The sequence below is a fragment of the Pararge aegeria genome, chromosome 19 (genome assembly GCF_905163445.1).
Source record: "Pararge aegeria chromosome 19, ilParAegt1.1, whole genome shotgun sequence".
NCBI classification, from domain to species: Eukaryota; Metazoa; Arthropoda; class Insecta; order Lepidoptera; family Nymphalidae; genus Pararge; species Pararge aegeria.
In genome coordinates this window covers 809,704-835,968 of record NC_053198.1, presented here as the reverse complement: position 1 = coordinate 835,968, position 26,265 = coordinate 809,704, and the positions used below count along the sequence as shown (strand labels likewise).

General features: G+C 39.0%; 1 protein-coding gene across 1 annotated transcript in view; it reads right to left on the bottom strand.

The window, feature by feature from the left end:
* Positions 1–26,265, bottom strand: part of LOC120632379 (neural cell adhesion molecule 2-like) — a 157,171-nt gene that overhangs the window by 30,806 nt on the left and 100,100 nt on the right. The window contains exons 5-6 of the mRNA XM_039902238.1: positions 16,051–16,254; positions 6,891–7,042 (exon numbers count right to left, since the gene is read on the bottom strand). Of these exons, the coding sequence (XP_039758172.1) occupies positions 6,891–7,042; positions 16,051–16,254 (356 nt within the window). The remainder of the gene's footprint in view (positions 1–6,890; positions 7,043–16,050; positions 16,255–26,265) is intronic.

Here is a 26,265-nt window from a genome sequence, read left to right as displayed (position 1 = left end):
GAGCAACTGCTGAGTTTCTTGCCGGCTTCTTCTCGGTAGAATCTGCCGTCCGAACCGGTGGTAGAGTGACAACAAACAGACATACTTTACTTTTCAAAAGTGCGTATATTATATACATGTAGGCCTCTACTTGAAATAAGTTAATTTGGAATTTTATATTTTGAATTTAAAAATATTATACATGATTAATTTTGTAGCCGAGTTCCTTAACACTACTTCAGTAAAGAATTTGCTTTTCTTTAAGAAGCAGGTCATATAAATCTTACAAGTTTAAGGGTTTGTTAGCTATTTATAATATTCTCTCTTGTCTCTCTTCTTAATCGTTTTTTCTTCTTTTTCATTTTTTGTTTAGTTTTATAAGAGTTATTGTAACCTGTTGATTGTCAATTAAATAAATAATATTGTTATGGTACGTGAATTTTATAGGTAAGTAGTGTAATTGCGACTATCTAGTTATTAGAAAAATCACAAAATAATTGATGAATTCCTAAATGGCAAGATTGCATAAAAAAACACAGCTCTACTTTTATTTCTAACAATACAGAATAATAATAGTAAAAATATGTTGTTTGAAAAGAGCAACTGCTGAGTTTCTTGTCGGCTTCTTCTCTATAGAATTCTTTCTATACCTTTCCGACCTTCTATAGAGTCGATACAAACAGATAGACTTGACGTTTTAAAGGTGCTTATGTTAGGACTACTAATAATTAATGAATTTTTAAATTGACTTTGAATTGAATATAGAAAGCTGTTACATTGTTGTCTCAAACAGACAGTTAAGTTTTATTTATTTGTGTAGAATATATATGCGCACGAAAGGACCCAATGATGTTTCATAATATATTAATAGGCCACGTTGGCCACCCTAAGACAGCCTGTAGTATATTTCACTTTATCGTTGAGTCATAGTAAATTCTATTACCCTAATATAGGTACTATATGGAGGTTCTCCAAGAGAAATCGTTGTGGGTTGCCCATAAAAATGAATTACTTGGCACATTCGCGCAATTCATGCATATGTCAGATACCTACATTATATAGCTCACGACAATTTGGCACGCGTAAATCAGACACAATTTTGTGGTTCTTATTGCCTGAGTGGTAAAGTATATAATGCACTGAAAATATTCGCTGACTCTAGTATGTTTCCCACCTTTGATAATTATGGTCGGTTTACAGTGCGCCAGCTTTGTATTGCTCGTTGGTTGCAAGATTTTAAGTATTTTATAAAGCTGCAACAAAAAATTAACTATCGATCTGATATAATTTTAGATATTTTGTATTAACGAATACTAAAGTTTGTGACTATAGTATTTGTTACCTAAGTGCCTCGCTGGTCGAGTGATATTTTACTGTGGATTATGAGGTCCACGATTCTCTTTTGACGTCAGATAAAATAATGCGTGACATTGGGTTTTTCTGAGTAGTCCTCTGAGTTTTGAAATTAATGGCGTTTATCCCCGTGTCTCGGAGGGCACGTGACGTGCTGGTCGAAAGACGTCACGCGAATTTGTATTACTTCGTGCGCCAATCGCCGCTACCCGGCACGCTTGGTGTATTTTTGTTAGAGGCATTCTTGTTATAAGGAAACATCCTACAGCCGTAAGCTCTGAATCCCTCTCTGAATAAGAAAGAAGACCTATGCCCAATAGTGGAACGTTATTTGTGTTGTAGTCAAAAAAAAAATTCAAAAAAAAAAAATCATTTATTTCAAGTAGGCCTAATTAATAAGCACTTTTGAAACGTCAAGTCAGTCTGTTTGTAGTGACTCTACCACCGGTTCGGAAGGCAGATTCCACTGAGAAGAGCCGGCAAGAAACTCAGCAGATCGCTCTTTCCCAACATCATTTTAAAGTTTAACAATCTTTAGAATTTTTCTGTTTTGTGAGAGATGAGAGCGGAGTGGCCTGCTTTCAAGCAGCCTTGTCGTTAGCTAAGTTTGCTTAGCTAGTTATAAGATATCTAAGAGTTTACACGTACATTACGGGATAGCGTCGGAATAAATACACAGTGCTTTGCAACACTTCAACTGACAGCACCTGTTCAAGTTCATTCATCATCGATAGCCCACTGCTGGACTAAAACCAGAATGGGAGGGTTTGCCGCTAATCACCTCGGTAGACAACTTGGTGATGGTAGAAGTAGCACACAGGACGCTGCTGCCCGTTCCTATTATTAAGACCCTAAAAGTTAGTTAGCGACTGACTTCCTGTCGCAATGTAAACGCGTCTTGGCAAGTTGCGGTGCGGAGTTGTGCAAGTAATGTTGCCAGCAAGCGTGTACGCGTATCTTGCTCTTTGCATAACATGCTGTATAAATACTGGGCTCATATTGATTACATGACAACTTTAGCTATTATAACGTAGGTGGAGAGGCGGTTGGAAGATTTCAGCGCGCACTTGATAAAAGTTTCAGCGTAATTCAGGGGAAGGATAAACAAATCTCAAACGCTCCTATGGTGCTGCAGTTTTTTATGGCCAGCTGTGAGCACTAAACATGTGATCCACAAACTTGTTTGGCTGCTATAAATATATAAAAAAGCTTTGAACTGAATAAAAAAAAGTGGTTTTATTGCATTGTTAAAAATAACTGCTTGCTTTCTTCGTCTTCTCTGGTTGGAGCCTTCGGCCGTGGCTAGTTACCACCCTAGAAAGACGTGCCGCAGTTATTAGGTTTTAATATAACTGCTTTTCCCTAACAGATTAGGCCCTTACCATCTAGATATACTGCATCATCACTTAGCAGCATGTGTAATTGCTGTCAAGGGCTAACTTGTAGTTGAATAAAAAAAGCATACATTTCACGTATTTGCACAAATAAAATACAAGAGAGACTTGGACTATGATCATTTAAGCAGAGTAATAGTTAAAGTTTGATAAAAATTTAAAGCAATAATACCAGCCAATTATTTTCCACCAGCTCTTGTACCAATAGCAGGTCGTGTTCCACAATAATTTACGCTGCATTTTGCGAATAGTGTACCGGCGGAGCTAGGTTAACGTTACTTCGAGCCTCGTTCCTCGTCGATACGCTCCGGATACTGTTAAATATGAGACTTGTGGTTTCCTGACCAGCAAGAGTTTCTTACTCATATTACTGAACCAAAACTTATACAAGTAATTTAATCAAAAATTCAAAAAACCCCCGACACAGTAAATTGTAACTTGATAAAATATTGAAGGTCAGTATATAGCTCTAGTTACAATAAATAAATAAACTACGACAATACACACATTGCCGTCGAGCCCCAAAGCAAACGTAGCTTGTGATATGGGTACTAAGATGACTGATGAATATTCTTATGTATAATATGCATAAATACTTATAATATACATATAAACACACAGCCACTGATAGACATTCATGTTCTTTACACTAACATTATCCAGTTGTGGGAATCGAACCCACGGCCTCAGAGAGCAGGGTTGCTGCCCGCTGCGCCAAATCTTACTATACTTACTTTATCTCAAAAACCTCAAAATGTTTCACGCTTAACTGAGACCCTGCCTTGTAAGAATAAATTGTTAATCTCGATTCCCACCAAACGAAAGCGTACATTTTTCAACGCTCAACTACTACTGTATCGTACCGGACAAGTACGAGGTACTTTCTCGGGGAAATAAATCTCACTTTGAAATCAGTAATTTGATTATAGGACAAAGCAAAGAGGTTGTAAAAAAATGAAAACTGAAAATTTTATTTTCCAAATAAAATCTTGCTCCAATATGAGTTACAAAAAAATAATAGCTGTATAGAAGTACACGCCACTTCTTACCTGTATTAAAAAAAAACTCCGCTTCTAGTTAAACAAAAGTGTAGTCACACGATATGAGATTATATAACAAATCCTTGTGTCAAACAGACTGGGACAAAATTACCTTACGTAATTCCATAATAAGGCGGCGATAGACTAGTGGGTCAGGCTTCAGCTTTCCTTTTAAGGGGACCGAGTTCAAACCCCAGCAAGCACCTCTAAGCTTCCGGAGTTATATGCGTTTCTAATATATCATGCTTTAACGGTGAAGGAAAACATCGTAAGAGAACTTGTCTGAGAATTCTCCATTATGTTCTCTTGCTGTAAGTCCTATCTACAAAGGTTGCCTGTAAGAGATTGCTTGCAGCAATAAGGCCGCCTTTGCATGTCTACATTGTGTACTGTATACTCCTCACTGTTTCTTTTCCTGTATGTTATACGTGCAATAAAGTGTTTCTTCTTCTTCTTCTTCTTCTTATATTCTCAAAAGCGTGTAAAATCTACACCGCACACGGCCAGCGAGGTGTACTACAGCCTAAAAAAATATCATTTTCATTCTGAGGGCAGACCCGTGCCTTGTATGCCAGCAGAGAGAGGCTTAGGCCAACTTCTTTACAATTTTGCTGCAAATAGAGATATTAATAACCCGCCGATGCACATTAGAAGAGCGAGGCTCTCGCTCTCTCTCTCTCTCTTATGCAGAGGAGGCGCAGCAGTAAAAGACTGTGTTTTTTAGCTGATTATTAATATTATAAGAGACTTAAGGGTTTTTACTAAGTTCAAAGCTCTGATTATAATTAATGTGGGCAATCTAACTATCGTAACACTGTAACCAAAAAGTTATAAAGCAATACGGGTTCGTTAGTATAAGTTAACGAAGATAATATAGCAATGCTAAAATATAAAAAGACAAACTCCTGTCATATTAACCAGAATAATTTTATTTATTTAATAAGGTGTGGGTGACATCCCACTTGAAGACTAATAGGCAAATAATGTTCGTTTTTATATAGCCCCTTGAGTGGAATCTCCTTGAATATGTATTTTAAGATCACAGAGAAGTGAGTTAAGTTTTCAGTGCAAAAGTATCTTTTGCGCTTACATTTTATTAGTGATCTACGGTTTTCATTTATACATACTAATATTATAGAGAGATATATAGACATAAATTTATCTTTTAAGACTAAAAATATCCTCAATAACTGTTTCATAAAAAAACATCTATTTTTGTACAATGGAATAAACCTTCCCTGGTAAAAAACACAGTGGCGTGCACTGGGTTTCTTACCAGGGTATGCATTAAGCAGGTGCTTGGCATAATTGAAAAATTCTCCTCCAATACTAATAATATTTTTTATATAAAATAATTTAGGTATGCAGTGCTTTTGTGTATATATGAAGTGCACGCCACTATCATCAACCCATTACCGGCTCCCTACAAGGTACCCGTCTCCTCTCAGAATGAGAAGTTTTTTGGCCGTAGTCCACCACGCTGGCCCAGTGCGGTTTGGTAGACTTCACACGTCCTTGAAAACATTATGAATTCTTAAACATGCAAGTTTCCTTACGATGTTTTCCTTCACCGTTAAAGCATATGATATTTAATTGCGCAAAATCCTTCAGTACCTGAAGACCAAAGTCTTCAAACAGTGCGTGTTGCCAGTGACTTGCTGATCTGAGACGTGGTCGTTAACTATTGGCCTTATAAGAAGGTTCAGAGTCACTCAGCGAGCGATAAAAAGAGAGTATCTCTACGTGATCAAATCAGAAAGAACTAAAGTTACCGACATAGCTCAACGAGTCGCGTAGCTGAAGTGGCAATGGGCGGGGCATATAGCTCGGAGAACCAATGGACGTTGGGGTTTCAAGGTGTTGGAGTGGCAACCCTGCGCCGGTAAACGCAGCGTTGCTCGACCAACCAGGTGGACAGATGACATCAAACGAGTCCCGGGTTGCCGCTGGATACAAACGGCCCAGAATCTTGGAGTTTGGAACGCCCTACAAAAAGGCCTATGTCCAGCAATGGACGTCAATCGGTTAATTTGATGATGATGATTGATGAACTCTGAAAAGTTAGACGTACGAGCCGGGGTTCAAACTTGATCTCCCGAAAGGAAAACTGAAGCCTTTTCCAATATGCCATTACCGCCTTGTTAGTTTTATGGAATAAGTACTTACATATTTTTATCTTGAATGGATGAACATTTCGGTTTTTTGCGTATAATGATTAAGGACAAAAGGCCGAAGGTCGCCCCTGATGTCGGTAAATAAAGGAGCCCAAACATAGAGAGCAAATAAAGTATTCAGATTCCTAACTAAATTTATTATACTGGCCTCTACAATGTTAGTCTTCTGTAACTAGAGACTACCGAAATGAAAAAACTTTTATATTTCAAGCGTATTATGTAGTAGTTGACTGATATAAGTATTTACTGTTTTGCCATGTTATGTCCGAAATAACACAAAAGTTCCAGGTTGTTTTTTGATATAGACTCTACAACAATATAGCTCTGAGCATTTAACGAACATTCATTAATTTCAAGTAAGCCTACTTTATAAGCACTTTTGAAACGTCAAGTCAGTCTGTTTGTAGTGACTCTACCACCGATTCGGAATGCAGATTCTACCGGGAAGAGCCGGCAAGGAACTCCGTAGTTGCTTTTTTCCGACATCAACATTTACAATCATTTTTCTATCTTGCCGGAAATGAAGGCAAAGCTGGCTGCTACCAATCTACCTTGTCATTAAATCTTCAATCTACTTTGTCGAAGTTTAGGCTAGTAGAAAATGTCTCCAGGCAATAAACTTGCTAATGTACTTGTTTCTTTTTTATGTTATTGCATGATTAAGTATTAAAACAATGAATGGAACAAATAATCCAACATTATGTCGCGGCGGCCATCTTGGACCGATTTTTATCCAAAATAGCTAAGAACACTCCCGACTATTTGACTTTGTAAAACAAGAACAGAACAAATCAAAATCGGTTCAACCAATCATGAGCTACGATGCCACGGCAGATACACACGCACATATATATACACGTCAAACTTATAGCCCCCCATCAGGGGGGGTCCAGATAAGGGACAAGATTTATTAATTAAATGATTCATCGGACTTAGTCTATAGTGCTTACATTCCTCGCCTTCTTTCTTAGAGGTTTCATCCCTTTCCACCAGGTGACTTGGGCTTCGGGCCTGGAGCCCGTGGTCTTGCACTCCACCTCGTAGCTCCTGTCTGCGGACAGCTGCCGGTTCTTGCTCAGGATCTGCACCGTCAGTGGCCTTACTGCAACAAACTGGCTGCAGTTTTATACGACATAACCACCTATGGAACACAAGCGTTAAACATGAGTTCCTTACTTCATTCAAATCATCACTTTAACTGATACTGGACATAGGTCATTTGTTCCCTACAAACGATTTTGTGCAGCTTGCGTCCAGCGCCTCTCTGATGTCGTCTGTCCAACTCGTTGGGGGTTGACCAACGCTGCGCTTACCAGTGCGGGAATGCCATGCTAGCACCTTAGGACCCCAACGTACATATCCGTTCTCCGTGATATGTGCCCCGCCCTTTGCCACTTCAGCTTCGCTACTCGTTGAGCTATCTAATATATTAATAAAAAATCTGATTTTCTACAAATCTCCTAATTTCTGATCACGTAGAGATACTCCGAGCATAGTTCTCTCGATCGCCCGCTGAGTGATTCTGAGCTTTTTATGAGACCTATAACCATAAAGGGTCCCATTCACCGGAAATCTGTCGCAATCATTAAGACGCAAATTAATGCCCAAGAAACGTATGCAAATAGCATGCAAGTAGCATGTTCGTGCAACTAGCACCAGTAGCTCGTGCGAGTAACTTTGGTCGATATAGTTCGCATGACTTGCGTGAGCTAACTTGCAGGAGGAGTCTCCAGATTGCAAGCAATTTCCTCAAATTGCCTTCAATACAGGTATATAGACATACATGTTGATTTCTTTACATGAAATTTCACTTTCGACAGATTTCCCCGTGTATATAAATAGCATGGATTTTCAGTTATTCAGTTTTAAAAAAAAACTCGTCTGGATGCCACAGGACTCAAATCTACAATACAGCGTAGAGGTTTAAATCAAGGAGTATTAATATGACTCAGTCATATATTTAAAATAGAAGACTTAAACGAGTTGAGTCCTTTTAAATTAAAATACTCAGAAATAAGCCGCTGGGGCTCGATATTTAATTCAATATCTCTTTAATGTCAATTACATATATTAAACATCTATAGGTTTATCTGCTACTTTATTAAACTTAATGTCAACATATAATATAACTAGCTGTTGCCGGCGACTTCGTCTGCGTTTGATTTTGTTTTTTTTTTATATCATGCATTCAATTTAGTTAAGTCTAAAAAAATTAAAAGTTTTCATCGCTAAGCCTTAAATGAGGGGTTTGCTGCTGTTCGCTGGGGAGTTCTGTCCTCTATCTGCAACCACATTCAGATCTACACAAAGTTTAGGTAAAATTAAACACATATTATAACCTCTATAGTACCATAATAATTATTTAAATCGGTTATAATTTGTCGGAGTTATGGTGTAAAACCGTTAAACACTTTCATCCCCTCTCCCAAAGGAACCGAGATTAATGTCGGGATAAAAAGTATCCTATATTACTTCTAACACTTCCAAGAATATGTGTACAAAGTTTCATGAGGATCGGTTAAGTAGTTTTTGCGTGAAATCGTAACAAACAAACTTACATTGACAATTATAATATTGGGATTAGTATAGTAGGGATAGCTAGCTAGCTAGCTTATAGCTTATATAACACGTCGTTAGTCGGTTTACCATAGCAGTGCCATCTATTGATTACTTACTCAATCCAGTCGAAAAGTATCGACATCTGTTAGAATCTTTTGTAGTTAACAGATAATTGTGACTGTCAATTAATTATAGACAAATAATTTTCAATAAAATAAAATTGCGACTATAATTAAAGTTCTAAGCAATCCTATCTCTTAAGTTGGAGCAGACTGCTCACGGTGTGCCAATTTAATTTAAAATCGGTTAAGTAGTTTAGGAGTCCATCGCGGACAAACATCGTGACAGGAGATTTATATATATTAAGATTTATATAATCAATAAATTATATAGACGATAAGGCCCTTAAAAATCTTTAAGTAATAGCTTACTTTTTGAGTTTTGAGACCTGATATAAAAATATTTAACACTCCGATGTACCATTAGCTGTAAATTTATGACCTACGGCCAAAGTGTTAAATGGACATTTGTAATAGGCTTTTAAAGACTTAGTTTTTTTCAGCACTAGATTGCACGCCTTGCGAACTTAGATGTTTTTAGAATATGCCAACATTAAAGCGTCGCACTAAAATATATCTTATGCTGCTCATTTTAAAGTTTAAATTCCTCCGTACATATCTAAAACCAGTGCACATGTAGCGGAAATATGTGAAATAAAGATAGGTGACACGGAATTTACTTCTGTAAAACAAGGAGTATTAGGGTCATTATGCACACAGGTTTGGATGGTAACCATTCCACTACTATAGTAGCACATTTGAACATGACGACTGGCTCGTGAGCGTTTATCTTTATGTATATTTACAGACAAACCGTATAATAAATTGTGCGGCAGGGCGTTGTGGCAAACTTTGTTGTCTTGCGCAAAGCCTTTCTTACTGTTCCTTAGTTTATATAAAACGTAAGCTTATAGAAAAATCCTATTATAATACTAAGGATTACATGTATGATAAAAAGCTTGGGTATGAATTGCTCTAACTATATAGCGCGTAATTTTACATTTACTCGATTGTGAGATGTTGATAACAAAAAAAAACCTGGCCAAGTTTGTTGTGAGCTCGCCTTAGAGCAGGGCGCGTTAGGAACCCTCGTAGCTTTAGTTTTAAGTTAACGAATGCAGTTATCATCATTCACTTATTATTAGTGTTTACATGTTAAATGTATGAACGCTTCTTAAATGCTTGTGATAAGGTCTACATGAATAAAACATTTAAGAATTTGAATTAAGAATTTAACAAAGCATTTAAATACTATACTAGCACAATTTTGCTAAAGTAGTAGAGGTTTTTGTGCCAGAGCTCGTCCGTAGTCAGGTAGTATTACCGCCAATTTCTGGGTAATAATAGAAAAGAAATTAAATGAAATTTTATATTTGAAATGAAATGAAGATGTTATTATTATTATAGGATATATGAAATGTATGAAATAGGATTTTTCTATAAGCTTACGTTTTATATAAACTAAGGAACAGTAAGGAAACCTTTGCGCAAGACGACAAAGTTTGCCACAACGCTTTGCTACAAAATTTATTATACGGTGTGTACTGTAAGAAGAGCTCAAAACAAACTTAGCCAGGTTTTTTTTTTGTTATAACCAACTCACAACTCGAGTTAATGTTTAGCTATGTAATTTAGAAAAAAAGTAAAACTAAAGTCTGGTGTCTCTAGATACTTAATACTCCTTAATACTCGTGGTTCAACAGAAATCATCTCCAAAAAGGCAAAGGTTTTATTCTATTCAATAATGAAGAATATATATTACTGCTACAAACAAAAATTATACTTATCCGCCAATACACGATCATCATCATCATCATATCTCTATCATAATTCATCACTACCGGACCGTAAAGGCCGTAGTCCACCACGCTGACCCAGTGCGGATTGGTGGACAACGCCACCATCCATATTTTTCTCTGTCGAATTAAGCGAACTCCAGCTTAAATTTTGGCCAGAGAACATTCCCGGTATATTTCCATATGTTAGTTAATCGTTGCGTGATTATTCGCGAAAATCTTGTAGCTAGAACATTTAGCTCTATCATACCTTCGTATCAGGCGAGACAGCAGTCACTCACAGGTCTTAAAGTTACAAAATTGTGTTATATTATCAAAATTAAGCTTAATTTGCTATACTCCGCGAAAAGCAGGAGAATCTGTGTGGTGTAATTTATAATTTCTTCAATCCTTATACCCCACACCAAACAGATCTTCGGCAATATACCCTCTACGCACGTTTCGCTCCGAAACCGGAGCATCATCAGGAGATGTTGACTTTACAATGAATAATTGTTAAGTGAAAAATTCGCTTTTTTTTTTTTTGCTTTTTCGGAAGGACACTTGCCGATAACCTCCTAAGGGGTTGCTACGGCGTCACCGGGGGGAGTGGGGCGAGCGCGAAAGCTCGCCATGAGAAGAGCCCCAGGGCTCGACGACATCGGGGGGAGTATGGGAGACGTCGACCCGAGGGTGCCTCCTGCGAGGACTCGGACCTCGGCTCGGTTCGACGTTAATCTGACTGTTGGTGGACTTTTGGACTAATCATTGTTTAGTCCGAACGCCCCCGTGACCGTGGTAAGGATCCACGTCCGGATGACGTCAGAAATCGGGGCCCTCGTCTTCGCCGGCGAAGACGCTGTGAATGTTGCGTGTGTGTGTGTGGTTGGGACACGTTGTCGGTAGTTATTTTGTCGTCAGGGTCGTCAAGGACATGCTTCGGACGTCGCCGCTTTGGTTCGACGTCGGGGACGGGGGTATAAGTGGACGCCTCGACCACTAGGGGGTTGGGGTGTCGGACTGCATTTTCAAAGTAGGTCTTTGATAATGTTTTCATGTACTGGGCTATGGTGGGAAGATCGAGGTCTCGGTGGAGATCTACGTTGCGCATGTACCACGGACTGTCCGTGGTCATACGCATAAATTTGTTCTGCAGGACTTGAAAGCTCCTGTAGGAGCTGTGAGGGCGATGGGCGAATACGACGCTGGCGTATGTCATAATGGGACGTATGCACGTTTTATACAAGGTTACCTTGTGACGGAGGGATAATTTGCTTTTGCGGCAAATCATCGGATAGAGACGACCCATCACATACGCAGCCTTGTTGCGGGCCTTGCGAATGTGTGCGGTGAAGCTCATTCTATGATCGAACGTTACTCCCAGGTATTTGGCCTTGTCTTGCCAGGGTATGGGACGCCCGTAGAGGGTGACCTCTGCGGGGTTTACCGTGAAGCGGCCTCTCGGTTTGCCCGTGAAGAGCACCGCTGCGCTCTTCTCGGGGTTAACCTCGATCCTCCAGAGGCGGAACCACTTGCCCAGCAGGTGGAGCGCCTTTTGGAGTCGACTTGCAATGTTGCTCTTTTTGGGATCGGTCGCAAAGAGAGCGGTATCGTCGGCGAATTGGGCCAGTTTGACCGTCGCCGGTAGGTCGCGGGGAATGTCGCTCGTGAAGAGCGCGTATAGAAGTGGGGAGAGCGCGGAGCCCTGAGGGACTCCCGCTCGTATGGGTCTAGGGGAAGAGAGCGTACCGTCTAGACGATAGCGAAATGTGCGATCGGTGAGATACGCTCGCAGCAAACGAACGAGACTAGCTGGCACGCCCAGATGGTGCAGCTTGTACAACAAGCCGGCGTGCCAGACCCTGTCGAAGGCCTTGGCAATGTCTAAGAACACGGCCCCAGTGGGGCTCATGTGTCTGTATCGATTGAATCCTGCCAGTATGTGCTCCGTGAGGCGGTGCGCTTGGTGGACGCAAGAGTGCTTGGCTCGAAAGCCGAATTGCTCGTCGTTAAGGAGGTTTTTCTCCTCTACGACTGCCTTCAGTCTGTGTAATATTACCCTCTCATACACCTTTGCTAAGGTGTTGAGGAGGCTTATAGGGCGATAACTGGAGGGAAGGTCGCGGGGTTTGCCCGACTTGTGGATACCTATGACTGTTGCTTCCTTCCACTGGTTGGGGAAGTAGCAGTTTGCCAAGAATACATTAAAAATTACCACAAGTAGGTTGATAATTTGTCCTGGGAGTAACTTTAGGGTTTTATTGGTAATGCCGTCGGGGCCTGGGGCTTTCTTAGAGTGGAAACCCTTGATAATAGTATGAACTTCATCGCAGGTCGTCGGGGCGAGAGGTTCACCATCGGGAGGGGTCGAGAGGATTGTTGCGAGTTCGCTTTCGACTCGCAAGACGTGGGGCCTATCAATGGATACGGTGCTCGGAGAGCATTGGGATTCGAGGCAGTCAGCCATGCATTCAGCCTTATCGATATCTTCAAAGGCGGGCGGAAGGTCGGGCCGTGCTAACGGGGGGAGGGCGGGAGCGCGGGTCATTTTGAGAGCCTTCGCCAGTTTGTAGAACGCACTACGCGATGGCGAGAGCTCCCCCAAGAACCTGTCCCATTGTCCGTGTCGGAGTGCGGTAATGATAGACACTACCTTCCTCTGGGCTCTCCAGAGTTCTAACCGATTCTGTCGTGTCGGATATTTGTCATGCTCCCTATGGGCCCTATTCTTGTTTGTGATTAGCTCTCGCGCGTCCTCCGTGAGTACCATGCGGTAAAATCCGCACGGCATCTCGCGGGAGCATTCGCTCGTAGCGTCACAAACGTGGTTGGTCAGGTGCAGTGAGGCTGCCTGGGCTTGCTCTAATGTCTCTACGACGTCAGGAATTTTAGAGAGGTGCACAGAGTCCTTCGCTTCGAGTAGCCCGGAGAGCTTCTTGAAGTCGATGACTTTACGGGTCGGGAGGATCGCGGGGCCTACGGGGCCTAGCTGTAGTTTGACAGGTCTGTGATCCGAATATAGCTCGGATAGCACTTCCACAGAGTTCACCTGAAGGGTGATATTCTTGAGGAGCGCTATGTCGAGTATGTCCGGTCGGTCGATCGAACTATCCGACATCGGGAAGCGAGTCGGCGAGTCTGGGGCAACTACGATAAAGTTGAGGTCGGGTCGTCTGACAAGTATGTTAAGTTGTCGTCCGTGCGCGTTAGTGGAGCGGGACCAGTCGGTGTGCTTAGCGTTGAAGTCGCCAGCCAAAATGACAGAGTCACCTAAGGAGAGGAGAGCGAGTAAGTCACTCTCTAAAAAGGTTTTGTTCGGTGAGAGATAAACGGATGCTAGTATGATCGACGGATGGCCGGTCATACCCACCTGACATACGGAGGCTTCCATGTTGGTAAGCTGTGGAGGATCGAGAGGAGTGCAGTGAAGAGCCCTTCTGTAATAGATCGCGGTACCACCCAACCGGTTGGTGGTCCGATCATTTCTAATTAAGTTATAATTTCCAACTTTGGGATCGCTTCTACTAGGTTTTAAGAAGGTCTCTTGCACTAGGAAGATATCGATTTGTTGTGCACATATAAATTCACGGATTTGATGCATTTGATCGATAATGCCGTTTGCATTAAAGAAGCTGACTGCCAGGGAGTGTGGTTTTACCCTACCTTTATATGTACTACCCATTAACGGATTGCTTTTTGGATAGTCCCGATGGTTGTTAGGAGGCTAGAGTGCTCACGCATAGCCTGGTTGAGGGAGACCTTTGCCTTTGCAAAGAATACTTTTACCTCGTTCATGTCAACCGCAGACACGAGGTACTGGATGAAGTCCAGGGGGTCCATATCCGGAGATAGGTGCATGGGCGAGGGCGCTGAGGCCGGGTGGGCCGCTGCCGGTGCGGTGGCCTGAGGGGCTACCGGCACCGGTGCGGGGGCGGGGGCGGAGGCGCTAGGCGCTCCGTTAAGGGGCTTGGCCCATGCGCTGGTAGCGGGTACCGGCGCTGGGACGAAGCGTTGGGCGGGCTGTGCTGCGGGTCTCCGAGCCGGCGGCGGACCCCTGCGCCGTGTAAACTGCGGCGCCTTTGGGCATCCGCGATAATTCGCGGGGTGCCCTTGGGTGTAGCAGAGTACACAGCTCGGTGGTTCGTCGACGGTCGGGTCCCGTCGGGAGCAATCGGCGGTGCCGTGGTCGCCCAGGCACTTGACGCACCTAGGGCGGGCGAAACAATTCCTTGCGGAATGGCCGTACAGTTGGCATCGGTGGCACTGGCCGACCTTGCCTCTGTTATGGGGCTTCTCGATAGTGAGTCCTGAAAGGTTGCACACTTTTTCGAGATTGTAAATCTCTTTACCTTCGGGGGAAAGTTCTAATAAAACGAGAACCATCTCGTAGACATATTTCGTCCTGGTATTGTACATCCTATGTACCTCCAGGACAGGTAGATTTTGCGACAAAAGGTCGGCTTTTATTACCTCGGAGCTAATCTCCTTCGGTAATCCTTTAATGACGACGCGGAGAATGCGTTCGTCTCTTAGGGCGTAGGTATGAAAACCTATATTATGCTCTCTGAGCATTGAAGTTAGCCGACGGTGGTCGTCGGAGGATAGGCACTGTACTCTAATGCCTATAGCGGTGGATCGGGCACCGGTGAAGCCGATGCCGTTCGCTTCAAGAAGCGGGATGATTTTCATCCATGCGAGCTTGTCGCGGATGAAGAGAGGTGGGATTCTATCCCTGGGTTGGGGTTGCTCCTCCATAGGGGAGTCTTCGGGCTCGTCTTCGTCCGCAGGGGAAGCCTGGGACGCTGCGCGAGGCGCTGCGCGGGGCGCTTGGGACTGGGTCTTAATCGGGCGGTCCGGTACCACTTTCTTTGGCGGGTTCGCCTTGGATTTGGAAGCCTTAAGCTTCCGCTTTTTAGCACCGACGACGGTGAAGCCGTCGTCGGTCTCGGATGATGCCGGGGAGGTAGATTCTTCGATCGCTATCGCAGGGATAGCGACCGGGTCTTCGGTTATCGGCTCTGCGGGAGCCGGGGATTGCGGGCTGTCCGTGAACACTCTAGGCCTAACAGTCCTAAAGCGGTTTAGGTAACCCGCGTTATTCTCCTGGAGGTCCTTTAAGAGGGCCTCCTGATTAAGGTCGGAGTCGGCGAGGGCCATGGCGGCCCCCGGGGTAGCGGTTGACCTCCCTGCCATGCAGGGAGGTGTGTGCCTAAAAAAGGGTGTGGCCCTATGGGGCCTCGCCTTTAGGTGACGAGGGTGTTAAACTACGCTAATAATAACACGTGTACTTACAGGAATCCTAGACCCTAGAACTACACTGCACTACCACAACGCAGAAACGGACACTGATTTCCACTGACACTTTCACCTCGAGCAATCGGTTGCGAGACAGACATCCGTACGGGACGGATGCGCGAGTCGGAATCTGTGAAAAATTCGCCAAATGTGTCGCCTTTTATACCTTTCTGACCCCCACCTAATCTATCTAAGCCCCTCCCACCTCATTAGTGCCTCTGAATATGTTCAATAGAGGTGAAGTTGATAAGTTTATTTGTTCAAACGAACAAATAAACTTATCAACTAATACTATAACTTAATATATCATATAACTTAATATATCATGGATTTCCGCAAAGTAACGCCTGCTTCTATCCAAAATTGTGTTAGATACTTAAGTTATATTCATATTATTAAAAGAAGATGCTCTTCATACTCACGGTTTATATCAAGTATCAGAAGCTTGGTTTGCGGCGGTGCCAGGTTGGTGTTGGAGGCCTGGCAGATGAGCCTCGCGTTGAGATGCTGCCGTCCTATGCTCGGGAAGGTGAGAGAGTTCACGGTGATGCCATCAGGTTTTTGCTCGAAGGAATCGTCTATAATCGTGTTTTCGAGGTACCACACCAGGGCAGGACGGGGATCACCTGTGAAACAAATCATAACTCTGCATCATTCACTTAATCATATTTATAGCACGTTATAGCATAAAGCCAAAGTCAAAGTCAAAATATATTTATTCAAGTAAGCCCAGGATGGCACTTTTGATGCTTACATTAAATGAGAAATGTGTACACAGTAGTGAGATGATGGCGATAACCATACTCGTAACCTGAAACTAAAGCTACGAGGGTTCCAAACGCGTCCTGGTCTAAGAAGAAGCCCACAACATGTTTAAGTGGGTGTTTTTTGTTATCACCATCTTACATTGTCATTTAAAATTGTTAGAAGAACAACCTGGTTAAAGCAATAATTCACACCCAAGCTTTTTTATTGATTACTTTATACTATGATAGAACTTTTCTATAAGCTTACGTTTAATACAAACTTTGAACTTTTTAAGAGACATCTCAAAGATGTCAATGGGTAGATTATTGTAAAATTGTTATATATTAGTTTATTTTTTAGTTTAATCAGGTTAAAGAATTATTCTCTTAAAGAATAATTTTACATATTCACTTACAGAGAAATTATATTAATCCTATATAATTTGATTAGCAATTATATTAGACTTGAATAGGTGTACATATAAATGATTAAAAATCTACCCTCAAAATGTTTGATGTCCTTAGATTGCGAAATGCAGTCATTGCCATATAGCAACTATAAACGGTTTAACTTTATTATTACTATTATTATGTGTATAAGTAGAAGTGTTTAATGTAATGTTTGTGAGAATTTCTAACAATAATATTACGAGGCCTTGCAAAATAATTCACAAGATAAAAAAAAAACATCTTTACTGTTTACCTTCCATTAGGTCAGATTGTACTCAATCGCGAGCCTCTGCATACTTCCTTAGTAAAAGTATAAATGCTACAGTATTTCGGTCTTTTTTTTTTTAATATTAATAGCGGGCAAACGAGGAAGTGGGTCCCCTGAAGTTAAGTGATCACCGCCGCCCATGAAAACCCGCAGCACCAGAGGAGCCACCGATGCGAGGCCAGCTTTTGAGGGATTTGTTTATCACTCCTTGCATAACTGTAGATTATATTTTCTTTGTTTCTTACATATGTTTATCATAGCCATAGTTTGTATCTTGAAATAAACTGGATTATTTATACACGTGTTAACCTTAACCGCAGGATTTACATAAAATAATTCGATTGTCTTATAGTTAGCATAGCATCCTATCATACCATCCATTTAAATTTTTCTTATAGTTAGCATAGAATCCTATCATACCATCCATTAATATTTTTCTTATAGTTAGCATAGCATCCTATCATAGCATCCATCTAAGTTTTGCTTATAGTTAGCATAGCATCCTATCATACCATCCATTTAAAATTTTCTTATAGTTAGCATAGCATCCTATCATACCATCCATATAAATTTTTCTTATAGTTAGCATAGCATCCTATCATACAATCCATTTAAATATTTCTTATAGTTGGCATAGCATCCTATCAAAGCGTCTATTTATTTATTTATTTATTTGGGTTCACAAACAACATCACAGTATCACATTACACAATGGTATCCATAGTACAAATAATTACTCACTGCGGCGTCAACTGCGTAAACCACATATTACAAGAAATATTTGTTAATGGGGCTTATTCAAAAGCTAATAAAACATTATTGTTGCAACATTTTCTACAAAAATACAAACAAAAAAAAATATAAGAAGGAGATCTGTAATATTATTTATGAATATCCTGTGATCGCAAAACTTTGCCTGTAACAATAATTGATTACCACCCGGAATACTAGTATATAAATTTAATTTAAAATTAAATTTCGATAGGATAGAAATAGACTATTTTAAACGATCTATAACCGCCTTCTTAAAGGCGCCTATTCGCGTAGAAAAAATGTCTATATTATTAAAGTTCTCGTTATATGATTGTGTCATTCTAAATAATGGAGAACGCTTGCCTGCATTGGTGCGACACATAGTAGTAGCAAAAAGCTGATGCATTCGATTCTTTCGTATTGGAGTTCTAAATGGTATTCTATAACAAAGTTTTCGGGTTAAGGTAATACAGTCATATTTATTATGACACAAGTCATATAAGAGCATCGCTTCCAGTTGTTTTCGTCTAGACTTAAGGTCAAGTAGGTTATACTTTTTAAGCAGTTGGTCATACGAGAGGTAACTCTTAGTACGTTTGTAATGCAATCTGCGTAAAAATTTTTTTTGTACAGTCTCAAGGCTCTTATTATATTTGTCATAATAAGGGTTCCAGATACAAACGGCGTATTCTATTTGTGAACGTACTAATGTCTTATACAGGTGTATATACGTTGTGTCTCGTTTAAAATTATTACTAGCTCTCATTATAAAACCGTACATTTTATAAGCTTTATTTATAATATTTATGACATGTGAATCTAGGTGTAGTTTACTGTCCAAGGTTATTCCTAGGTCTTTAATTAAATCAACTTTTTCCAGACTAACTCCACAAAGTAAATACGTAAAATTGCTACTAATATTTTTTTTAGTAAAAGTTATATGTTTACATTTGTTCAGGCTTAAATTTAATTTATTGTCTGTACAATATGCTGTGAATCTATTAAGAAAGTCCATTTAAATTTTTCTTATAGTTAGCATAGGATCCTATCATAGCATCCATCTAAATTTTGCTTATAGTTAGCATAGCGTCCTATCATACCATCCATTTAAATTTTTCTTATAGTTAGCATAGAATCCTATCATACCATCCATTAAAATTTTTCTTATAGTTAGCATAGCATCCTATCATAGCATCCATCTAAGTTTTGCTTATAGTTAGCATAGCATCCTATCATACCATCCATTTAAATTTTTCTTATAGTTAGCATAGCATCCTATCATACCAACCATTTAAATTTTTCTTATAGTTAGCATAGCATCCTATCATACCATTCATTTAATTTTTTCTTATAGTTGGCATAGCATCCTATCATAGCGTCCATTTAAATTTTTCTTATAGTTAGCATAGGATCCTATCATAGCATCCATCTAAATTTTGCTTGTAGTTAGCAGAGACAGTCGAAGAACGCTTTGCTTTCGAAGAAACCGGATAGATTTTTATAAAATTCCAATTCATTTATTTCAAATAGGCATACTTTGTAATCACTTTTGAACGATAAGTATGTCTATGTCGAAAAAAGACAAGAAAAGGCAATTGAATAGCTAGTATCAAATCAAAATATATTTATTAAACTTGAGTGGTGCTGGGCGGGCCACATATGACGTAACGATGGGTGATGGAGCAGAGTATTTCTGGATTGGAAACCGCGCACTTGACACAGAAGCATCGGCCGACCATCAGCTAGATGGAGGGGTGATATCGTAAAGGCAGCAGGGAAGAACTGGAGGCAGTAGGCCGAGATGGCGTGTAATTGAAGACGCCTTAGTCCAGCAGTGGACTGGAATAAGCTGATGATGATAATGATATTGGTGTGATCATGCACACCAGTGGCGTGCACCTCATACCTGTATAAAAGCGCTGCCTACCCTAACATTTTATATAACTGTCAACAGTGGACTTAGTGGAGGACTTTGACATTTTATGCCATTTTACATCTTTATGCTTACCCTGGCCCAAAATCCAGTACATGCCACTGACCCACACAACGTACTACACACTTTCAGTTATCACAAAGCCACATTCACTAAAGGTGCAGTGAATATTTCATCTTCACATAATTGGCTGAAATCGATCGCATCCCCTGACGTAGCCACTATAATATCCAGTTACTTCCTCGAATGTCAATCAACAAGCAATGTGTGTAACGAGGTATTGCATTAGATTTTTAAAATCGAATAGAAATTAAATAAGATTTCCGAGACACAGTCTCAACTACCTACCATTGACATCTTGGAGATGTCTCTTAAAAAGTTCAAAGTTTGTATTAAACGTTAACTTATAGAAAAGTCCTATTATAGTATAAAGGACTACGTAATCGATAAAAAAGGTTGCTCTTCTAATAATTTTAACTGACTATGTGATATGGAATGTGATATGGTGATCGCAAAAAAAAGACCCGGCTAAGTTAGTTGTGGGCTTTTCGTAGCTTTAGTTTTAAGTTTACGAATATGGTTATCGCCATCATCTCACTACCGTGTAACTCTCATGTAATGTATGCATCAAAAGTGCCACCTATGGGACTAGTTTGGAAAACAGATCTGAGCTCCTGACAGACAACGGACCTCTTCAAAACATGACAGCAAATCAACAGCGATTGCTTTTATCGCATAAATATGAATTGCTTACACAATGACACAACATCATTCAAAACTCAATTTAAAATTTATTCATTTCAAGTAGGCCTAGTTTATAGAACAAAATGTGGAATTAATTTCGCTGATTTTGGAAATATTAGAGTTTGTAAGGCACGACATCTGAGTTATTGCACATACCGTAAGGACGGCAGAGGTGCACTTTGTATCCGTGCAAAAAAAATACAATTTATTAGTGGCGTTTAATAACTTTAGTTCAGTATTTGTTCTTCCGTTTTGGCCAACTTTTGCGCGGTGTGTTGACGAAAGATACATTTGTCACCAACCCCTATTCTTCCCGTGAACGGGCGCAACGTCCACTATGTTATGCTATTTCCATATTATTACAAAACTTATTCGGCTGCAGAAATATTTATTTATTTATTCTTACACCACAACACTACCTTAACACAACACACACTAGCTTAGCTGCTCAATCTTAGCAAAAAATACTGTTCAATTTATTCCCGTAAGGCAGAAGTGTAACTTCTGAAAAGTAGCCTACTAGAGATGGAGGTAGGTGTAGAGTATCAGAACTATAAGAATAAATGTAAGGTTTATTATTTATTTTCCATGGCAACTAGAATAGGTAAAAATATGCATAATGTTTTCTATCTCACTCTGTCCTATACATTTAAGTGTTTGTGTCTCAATGGCCTTATTTTTTCGTTTCATCGTGTTTAAAATCATATAACATAACCGGAAGTCATAATTGAGCTGCTAAGGATTTAAAAATATGAAAATCGTACAAAATCTCTTTGAAAATTACAATTTTAATTAAACATGTTTTTACGGAAGTTTAAACAATATTTATAATTTTAAATTACATTAAATTAATTTTTATTCAGTAGCTACTTTTATTTTAAACAACTTCCGTAATGTTACGAATGTTTGGTAACAACTTATTTAAATAAAAGCTAACAATATATTGCGATCTCCATTCGGTTTTCCTTTAATCCAACAATGGACTTTTATAGCCTATTGATGAAGACAGACATAACAAAAAATATTCAAATAAAGAAGGTAATACAGAAGAGGTCTTTACCGGGGGTGGTTTTGAGCACCCGGGCACGAATATCGAGGCAACACTCCTTGTCGAGACAAGTTAGAAATTCGTTGAAAGTTATCGGCATTCTACAAGATATATTTCGAAGAGTGCTCAGGAACTGTTCGATTTAGTTCAACCTTTCTAGTATCAAACTGGAATATATAACGAATTACGTACATCAGTTCTTTACGTGTTCATTGCAAAGCGCTTTGCATTTTAGTTTCTGATTCGAATTGCATAGATTGGTAATGCTATTATTTTACCAACTCGTATATGATAAGAGTAGCTTTAATACCTTCGGTATCATGTTTTAAAAGCATATACTAGGCCCCACAAAGGTTTTCTGCACTTTCCTAAGACGATATGCTGATAACACTAATTTATGACCGTTTCTAGTAAGTCGATTGTTTTTACTCTGCGTAAACCGTGCTCCAGTGGCTTATAGAAAAATCTTATTATAATATTAAGGATTACGTGTAAGGTAAAAAAGCTTGGGTATTAATTGCTCTTACTTCATAGCTCAACTAATCCTACTAGACTGAGAGATGGTGATAACAAAAAAAATGTTGTGGGCTCTTCTTAGACCAGGGCGCGCTTGAAACCCTCCTAGCTTTAGTTTGAAGTTTTTACTCACTTTTTTTTATAAATATTAATGTTATGTTTTACAAAGATTAAATTGTTATACAATCGTATTAACCCAGTACCGGCCCACTACAGGGCTCGGGCTCCTCCCACAATGAGAAGGGATTAAAGTCCACCTCGCTGACCCAGTGCGGATTGTGAAACATAGCTAACATAGTTCATGTTAAATGTGGCCGTGGGACGACGCGGGTTCGATTCCCACAATTGGAAAATGTTTGTGTGAGGAGCATGATTGTTTTTCAGTGTCTGGGTGTTTATTTGTATATTATAAGTATTTATGTGTATTATATTCATAAAATTATTCAACAGTTACCTTAGTACCAATAACACAAGCAACATTTAGTTTGGGGTTAGGTGGCGATAATAAATCAATAAATAATAAATAATAAATAATAAATAATAAATAATAAATAATAAATAAAAATAATAAATAATAAATAATAAATAATAAATAATAAATAATAAATAATAAATAATAAATAATAAATAATAAATAATAAATAATAAATAATAAATAATAGCCCCAAACCACCTAGCCCCAAAGTAAGCGTAGCTTGTGTTATGGGTACTAAGATGACTGATGAATATCTTTATGAATAATATACACATGTGTACAATATATACAATATGTGTACGATGTGTGTAATGTCGTATATAAATGAAGTAGCTTGTAGAGCACTTACACCGTCCGCGTTAATCACTGTTTTTCTAAAATCCCGTGGGAACCGTTAGTTTTCCTGAGATAATTTTACTTGTGAATTTGTACACATAATTATTGTTGCCACATATATATGTGTGGAATCCATTTTGTAAATTTAATAATGATTTATTTTTGAAGGCACAGGTACCTATGATGCTTTCATACATATTTATTTTCATTATTGTAAGGTGATGATGATAACTAAAACCTAACTTAAAATAAAGCAAATGAGGGTTCCGATAAAGCCCACAACAAACCTAACCGTGTTTTTTTGTCGTTAGTTAGTGTAGTAGTTAGTGTGTTAAGTTAGTCCTTATATTTTATTGTAAGTTTGTTATATGTATATGATATTTGTATATATAGGTATATATGCATGTTTATTTAAATGCACCACCTACCTCTCTTCTTGAGCTGTTTTTAACGCCTTTGGTTGCCTGGAAGAGATCGCTATGTAGCGATAATGCCGCCAAATTGTATCCTTTTTTTAAATTTTTACTTATAATTTGTTTTGTTTATGTGGTGTACAATAAAAGTGTATTCATTCATTCATTAATTCCTTGACTGCAGCCTCACCTGCTGGTAAGTGATGATGTACTCTAAGATGGTAAAAGACTAACCCGTTAGGTTGACAGTTATTAAACCCACATCGGTTACTATGCGACATCATACCGGAACGCTAAATCGCTTAACGGCACATGTTTGTCATTAGGGTGGTAAGTAACAATGGCCGAAGCCACCCACCCACCAGACCTGACCAGTAAAAATTTGAAAATTATAAATCCCAAAGTTGCCCTTGCCAGAATCGAACCCGAAAATTTCTACTTAAAACAGCGCTCCACACTAAGCCAGTGAGGTATTTGGTTCTGTGCATTGAAGTTGCTATCCTGTAGGCAGTGAAAAATGAAGAAAATCTCCAGTGCGAGTTATAAATACTTAAGGGTAGGCTTTTAATAACACTTACAGTGCCTATCCTTAAGTTTTTTATAACTCGTCCTCGACCTGTAGGTCAACGGATAGATATGATAATATTGGAACTGCTCTTGTCGCTATCCTATACCTGGAATGTACTTAAATAAACGCCAATGCCGCCGAAGATGTTATTATAAATAATACATGTACGTATATATATCAAGTAAACTAATTTCGTGATGCACATCTCAATACACCTCAGCGTTGACCGAGGTGGACGTTGTTGATCGGAGCGTGCAACGCCCGGCAAGCGTGAACGCCTGCGTAAACCGTGCTCCAGTAGGCACAACTGCGACTGGGTATTAAATCGAGACCTCAGTGACGTTGTAGACCAAATAGAACCAAATCAGACCAGATTACTCAATAAATCATCATCCTCAAACTATAAGTGACACAATTAATGTTATAAAGATTAAGAGATCTGTGAGAAATCTTTGTGATCTCTCTTAATAAATTTAAAGTTTTATAGAAAAATTATCTCACATGGATTACTTGAATAAAATCATGACGCCCTGAAAATATGTTATTGTATTTACTGTAATTCGGATAGATAATATATTTTTTAACAACTTAATTCGGAAATAAATATTTTTTACATTTTTTTTAAGTTGGTGCCAATTAAAATGTAAAAAACACTGTATGTAATGTATTATTTTTTATTTCAATAGTTCCCCCGATTTTTTGACTATCGGACCACCTGAAATAAATACCCTTCTTAACGAAATAAAAAATCTAAATTAATAATAAATATACTGCGACAATACACACATCGCAATCTAGACCCAAAGTAAGCTCAGCTTGTGTTATGGGTACTTAGATGACTGATTATAAATAAATAGTTATTATAGTATAAATAGAAGTCGCTATGCTTTTTAATATGATTCCCAAGGTAATGTTGGACCTGCCAATGCATAAGTTTAAACATTGTGTTAAAACACATTTAATAAATCGTGGTTACTATACGATCGATGAATTTCTTAACGACAAGGCTGCTCAGAAGCAGGCTCCGCTCTCATCTCCCACAAGATAGAAAATTCAAAAGATTTTAAACTGTAAAATTCTGTTGAAAAGGAGAAATCTGCTGAGTTTCTTGCCGGCTCTTCTCGGTGGAATCTGTCTTCCAAACTGGTGGTAGAGTCGCTACAAACAGACTGAATTGACGTTTTAAAAGTGCTTCTGGGCCTTTTAAAAATAAACGAATTTAGCATTTTTAAATTTTTCTTTCTGAAAATGATTCATGTTCATCTTAAAAACATTTTCCAGATGTGGGAATGGAACGCTGAATCTTGAATTGTATCTGTTTACGCTAGTAGCATCTAGCATTATTCAGAGAACCCGTATCCCGCTAACTGCGAATAATATTATCTATCTATTCATAATCTAAGTAAATCTAATCGAAATGCCCTATGTCCACATTTACCAGCATCACATTGGAATAGATTAGGTATCTTCTACTACCGAGCAAATACTGAAATGAGAGCTATTTGATTAAATTAATTAAACTATCTGTTTGTAGTTTCAGAATTACTTAAATTTGTTCTCCTATCAGAATTCGAAGGCTTTAGGTAGTGTAGGTGGATTTTAACACGTAATTGAAAACATTATATAGAATACTATAAAAATAATAAAAAGCAACGTCATATTTTCAGTGTCTCATGGACCTTTGAAGTACATCGAAACTGCAATATTTCCTACTAGATGGCACTACAGTCGTAAGGACTGATAAGTTTTTGGCGTATATATAAATGATTGCAATGTTATATGCATTCTAAAAATGTATAAGTTATCTCACTATCTCTTAACTTCTTAAGGCATATCGGTTTGCTCACTGCGTGTTCCTTCACCGTTAAGAATTTGATAATATTTAATTGCTAGCAGCTATGACATTAAGTCTTACTCTAAGTGGACTTACTGTTTAAGGTTGTTATAGTAAATCATAGTTTTATGTAATATTAGGTACCTATTTGTATTAAACAGTATAGTTTTAGTTTTAAATCCGAAATCCTTTATGAGGCAAACATTTGTTACATAAGTGGAGGGTAGCTGCGATAACATCCCCATAGATTTTGGTTACACTTAAAATCTCTAGAGAACAATATATATAAGCTATCCCTGTATAAAAAAAATATTATAACCTAGTTAGTTGCTTAGTCTAAAATATATAAGCTGTTTTCTGGATTCCGCGGTTACGATTCTAGTCTTTTTTGCGTTTGAAAGTATCCTTTGCCCAAAGAATGCATGCAATATGTGTGCCTAGTCTAATCGAAATCAATAATGTATAAAACAAATAAATTTATTAATACACAGTTTATAAATAATCCAGAAACGGGTAGGGGAAAAAAATGTATAAAAATAAACTTAAAAAACGT